A 6,113-nucleotide genomic window follows, 5' to 3' on the forward strand; every position below is an offset into this window, starting at 1 on the left:
ATGGGCTTTAATAGCTATAGATATTTATTACCAATAAATATAAAAACGATAACAGTTAAACATATATTTTTTGCTTCATTTTAGCACAAAACAAAATAAATAAACAAACGTTGACAGATTGGGGTAAGATGAGACGTTTCAAATCTCTTTTTCGTTTCAATTGAGGGAAAACAAGAAACATTTAATGAATTATATAATCGTAGCTTTACGACTATATGCAGTTGTTAGTTGTTTATAATCCGATCAGGAAACGTGGGATATTTTTTGTTAACCTATATATATATCCCAACTTACGCCATAGTACCAACTTATTTATCTCTAAAGAGCCGACAACGACGGTTAACACGGACGTACATCTCGTGCCTGCTTACAAATTTCCACATGTATATGCAACTGTATCGGTAAATACTTTTTTGAGTTTTTTATTGTTTGTAATATACAGTGGGGCGGGGGGAGATGAGACACCTTTAGCACATGATATCCAAATATCCTGATCGTTTTTTAAACAATTAACAACGATCTAGGGGAGTCGTGAGGATACGCTTTTATAATTCTTTGCATTTTCTTTGTTTACTACCAAATTAGACGAGAAAATAGAATGAAAAGGTGTCACATCTTCCCCCAACCTACTATATGACCGACAATTCAAGCAGCCTGCAATGGATCACACGGTTGAAGAAATTGCCGTTTAGTGTCTTACCAATGATCAGATAGGTCGACCTAATATGGCAAAACAATACACAATCGTTCGAACATACTTCTGTATTGCAATGGCGATCGTTCGTCAAATTATACAGAACATTTTCCATTCTGTGAGTCCACGGTACAGCCCCCGGTGCAGGGCTTGAATCAATGAATGTATAACATAATGTTATCCTCTCGTGGCCGGAAAACGACAGTCGTTATAACACGGGTGTTTTGTTCCATACACCTCTTGCCAGCTTACGAGTTACCACTTATGTTACTTCGTGGGTAATTTATAGTTTATTATTTTTTTATGACGGTCTGGTATAACACGCACGCCGACAACGGTAGCAGCGACGAGTCCCGAATCCAGTACCTCGGAGTTAAAGAGGCAGGCGGTCGTGTTTTTGCATCCGATAATCCAGTAAAAAGTTCCAACATTTCGGCATAGACGAAAAAGAAAATACTAGATATGTAATTAAACACTCAGTAGATGTATCAGAAAGTAAATTTATTTTTGTTTTAAATATGGAACTTCAGTTGAAAAAATGATGATAATTTATAAAGTTGAATCTTCGGCTTTCCCAGAATCCGAAGTTGATTCAGTGTTTCTCATCATACAACACAATGCGAATAATGCCATGCAGGTTGCCGCCACAATCAGGGATAGGATGATTACGAGTGAAATGCTGTAGTTCTTATCTGCTGTAATGAATTTAAATTAGTGAAAAGCTTAATCGGTTATTCTTCATGTGTCTATCACAAATAAAACTGAAAGTTGCATACGCGTGACAACTCGTCACGAGCACGATGTGTACGAACCAGAACACTATAGGGGGTTATGTAAAGAATGTCAGTATCATTCAGTTGAAAATATGTAATCAAATAATCACTGTGAGGTTAGATTTTACATAACATTTGCTCGAGCCACAAAAACTTATTGTTATTTGTAAGTAGATTAATTTCAATACCTTCCGCAGCAGTGGAAGGAGTTGGTTGAACGATGGAAGGTTTAACTCTAACACCGGTGAAATCTGGAACTTTGTTGTATTTCAAAACCACTGAATCATTCGCCCCAGGATACAACTCGATTGTGCTTAAACCGTCCAACCCGTCTACCACTGCTATTGGGCCAAGAATAGTTTCGCCGCCAACAGCACGTCGAGCATTGGAACGACATCGAGGCTTACCACCGCAATCCTGTGGGCGAAAAATAAAACAAACGTGACGTATAAAGCGGATATTAGAAATAACCGTGTTTGAATTATAGTCGAAAATCGTATAATGATGTTTATAATACAAGGAGGGAGGATTGATAACGTTAGCACATTGAATTCCATATTTCCCAATTAATCGTGTTTTTTAACAATAAAGCTCTTATTACATTCGAATAGAATACGGTTATATGAATCTTTCTTTTAATGTTATGTTTACTACGAAACAAGACGAAAAAATAAATAAAACATGTGACCACATGCTATTCCAATCTACTGTAGTTAAAAACATTTATTTTAGAAGAAAACTAAAATTATACGTACATTGATGACGTCAGTTGACCGACACATGCGAATGTTGGCGTGAATGTAAATTTCGACGCAGTTCTTAAACCTTGGAACCATAAAAGAAAAGCAGGCGTATGTCGACGTTAAGCTGTTTGCCGTCGTTGGGAAAAGTGTTCCAACAACCGAGCACCTGTTTTGAACGTTGAATGTAAAAAATTACGATAGTTATAATGTAATAATTAAATTTAACGAAGCCGGAAAAAAGCAGTTTGGGTGTTGGTTTAATAGACCAAACCAGACCTAAATCTTTTGACGTTGGGGGTAATAATTCAAACCTGGCCTAAATCCTTGGGTATTGGAGTAACAGGCCCAAATCTAAAAATTTCTTGGGAAAGTACCTCACCTATACGTTGTAAATTAAAACTGACAACCAAACATACCCAGAAAGTACAAGATCCACTTGGTCACCAGGTGAATTATCAGCAGAACATGCAAGGTATAAGTTCTCTATGGAAGCGACCATTGTGTTCGATGCAATGACACGTTGGTTGAGATCAAAACGAACATGGAGAATTTCTCCAACGGTATAAATTGCCCTGCCCGTCAGCATGTACTGTGCTGGACAAGTGCGTAAGCAAGTGCTTACTTTACACAGAGAAGCAGACAAATCAAAAAGCTCTTCGTCCTGTAGCACATGGCGTATTGGCTGAACCCTGCAAAGTAAATGCAGCATGTTGTATTGTGGGAATATCTTTAGCTCAAAATAAACCCGATTTCTTAGTCGTGTTTTTAACAAACAACAACGACGACCTTTTACCTTTTAGAGGCGTGACAATACATTCATAGAATTCTGTAAGTGTTCTTGGTTTACCATGAAAATGTATACCATAAAGGTAAATGAAAACAGGATTAGTTTTACTCCAAACTAGTATAGTGTTTCTGACTTACGTGGGACTTAGAGATGTGACGAAGTTATATTCGTATCCATAAGTGCAAGTGAACTCTGCTATTGGGTATGGCATTTCATAAACATTGTTTTCTTTGTTCAACCATAGTTTATTGGTGAAGCTGTTTGACATCGTACCGTCGTCACCCCTTCGTGCTGAGGTTACGACTGTGCCGCAACTGGTGAACGGGAATGAGATGGCAACCATGTACATACCACCCTCCATCTTTGCTGTATAATGTACAAAAAAACGTTTACGGGGCGCATGTTTATTTGGTTAAATGGGGTAAGCTGCTGGTTACCGTTGGCATTGTTCCCTAATCGTGTTTTTAACAATTACCAACGCTCTCTAGTTTTGCGAGGATATACATTTAGGTGAACTTTTCTAATTTTTACTTACTACCACGTGGGATGGTTAAACAGAATGAAAACCATACTTCTATTATGAGATAGAGTGTTATATACCACGACAAGTAGACGATCTCTGGTGATTATTGTAAGAATCCGAGGAGTAAAGGTAGGTGTTGCCCCCTTGCTTGTCGAAGTTTCGAACCAAACTAGGATCTACTCTCATGATCATGCGGTCGTATTGGCACTCTAATCGTGGCACGGCTGAAAACCAAAGTTTGAACAATATAAAAGTAAATACAAAACGGATATCGTATTGAATCCACTATATACGGTTGGTGTCTATACGCTAATGTTTTAAACTTCAACTACAAACATTAAAACTTACGGTCGCTGCAGGTTTTGCCAGCATATTGCATGTTTGTGCTCACACAGTAGAATCCTCCTTCGTGCATACAAGACTGAACGCAGTTGCAATTGTTTAGGCAAGGGTTTGGAGAGCATGCCTCGCCCTTGCTTTCACAAGTCTTACCATACCAACCGGCCGGACAGTTACATCTAAAAAAGAATTGAAATTATGTGCTTGATTAAATGAATAAATAGTTGAAGGAATGTAACGTATTAAACCTCGCGTGACAGGGCACTGACAGTCCTTATTAAGATGAGTGTTCTGTTTCATACACTGATGCGTGGCAGCTTCCCGATTTATCACGTATTAAGTTTATTTTTGTAAGTAATTTTTTTTATTTTGTTTATATTTACTCCATCACGTTGGCACTTACTGCTGCACATTTAGCTTGTTTATAAGGCAAGTTCCACCATTTTGACAGAACAAAGTGCAGGACTGGACCTCGCAAAATCTCCCAGTTGTCCCAGGAACGCAAAGACAGCTGTGAATAAATGTAACTTATTTATCCTCGCATAAGGGGCAACGACGTTTGTTTCATCAGTCATCCATCAGTTTTTGCTACTTGAAAACGATAGCAAATGGCAAATGAGTTCGTTTAGCCGAGGAGATTTACATTGAATAAATGTAACTTTGTTAATGCTTGCGTGGCAGGAAACGAGATTCATTATAACACGAGTGTTCGGTTTCAAACCAAAGGTGTGAGCGGAATTCTTGCAAGCGATCAAATTTACTTTTACCTGTAACTGCCGGGTAAATTACCCGGGACACACGTGCTGCCGATCCTACAAATGTTGTTTTCACAGTAGTTTATTCTTGGACCCCTTGTTGTTGTTATTTTAACAGGAGTTGTCGTGGTTATTGTGACATCGGGAATGTGGCAGTGCGGGTACCTGATAAATATATTTATTTATGCTTTACTCATTATACCCACGAAGGTTAATACACGCAAAAAAACATGAAGACTTGTAAGGGCCATGCACTACTTACTTGTACATGATACATACTTGACCAACAGGGCATACAACACTGGGTGGGCAAGTAAGCACCGAGCGAACCTCAGTTTCTTCGTCATCGTATAATTCACCACTGTCCTCCTCAGGCAAAGCACGAACTACATAAATAACATGAATTAAACAAGCAATACGTTGGTATATACGTTGTAACGTTGGTATTAACATATACTTTACCCGAAAGAAAAGTGATAAGTTGAATGGTGAGCCAACAAATTAACCTGAATAATTACAAATTAGAGCGTTAGGGCTTATCTATATATGTATCAATAAACATTGGTTTATAGTTTATACTCACAGGTTACGTATGGATTCCATTATTCCGCAAAAGAAAATGCAAAATAATATATTACAAACTATATAACGAACGGACTTACACGGACTAACTAAGCAAAACCAAACTAATACACCAATATTAACTAAAGAATCAAACGCAACATGTAAAATGGCAGGTTTTATACAAGCACGAGGTTAAAACTATGCAATCAAGGTAAAACAGACAGTGATGCCTTTGAACTTCTTTAACACTACAGCTCAATAGATGGAATCAATAGTTGAAAATTCTTGGTCAACACTATACTGCCGGTGGTCGAGCGCTGAACGTTTCGACGCCTGTTCATAATCAGTGTTTCCGAATCTTCTGCAAACTGTATGGTATTGTTACAGATTAATAGTTGTTTAGTTTTGGTCGGTCTGTCACGGCCGAATGAATTTGTATGTAAAGCGAACACATGTTTTTTTAATGTAAACAATTGAAAATGTTAACACTGAAGGCAAGGATAATAAATCACAACAAAAGTAAAATAACATGAAATAAATGGAAACTATCACCGGAAATAATTCAAATAGTGTCGAAAATTTGCTATCAACAAAATACGTCGGTAATGCTGGTTGATGTTTGAACAACGTGCAATCCTTCTTTCTTGTATGGGTCTCGCTGATAAGTCCATACCGGTAGATTCATTACTTTGCTTCCTTTACGAATTGGCGTCTTTACCAACTTTTTGCCAGCACTTAGTAGCTCGTACATTATTCCCATGCATTTCTTCATGTTGGAAACGTTCCCGTTCATCGACATTTCTATAAGTACATGAATATTAACAGTTTCCACACACTTTATTAATATTAAATAAATGTATATAGTGGGGTGGGGGAAGATGGGACACATTTAGCACAAAATATATAAATATTCTGGTCGTGTTTTAAACATTAAA

General features: G+C 37.7%; 1 protein-coding gene across 1 annotated transcript; it reads right to left on the reverse strand.

Annotated features, from left to right (window-relative positions):
• Positions 1-1,181: 1,181 nt before the first annotated feature.
• Positions 1,182-5,297, reverse strand: LOC100125887 (transmembrane protein Vc20). Its single transcript, NM_001109696.1, is given in 12 exon segments — positions 1,182-1,389; positions 1,656-1,884; positions 2,223-2,376; positions 2,627-2,899; positions 3,135-3,363; positions 3,598-3,744; positions 3,869-4,038; positions 4,263-4,370; positions 4,627-4,779; positions 4,877-5,000; positions 5,077-5,120; positions 5,198-5,297. Coding segments are annotated over 12 exon segments (1,797 nt in total). The 5' UTR covers positions 5,218-5,297; the 3' UTR covers positions 1,182-1,243.
• Positions 5,298-6,113: the final 816 nt, after the last annotated feature.

The sequence above is a fragment of the Ciona intestinalis genome, chromosome 3 (assembly GCF_000224145.3).
Source record: "Ciona intestinalis chromosome 3, KH, whole genome shotgun sequence".
In the NCBI taxonomy this organism is placed as follows: Eukaryota; Metazoa; Chordata; class Ascidiacea; order Phlebobranchia; family Cionidae; genus Ciona; species Ciona intestinalis.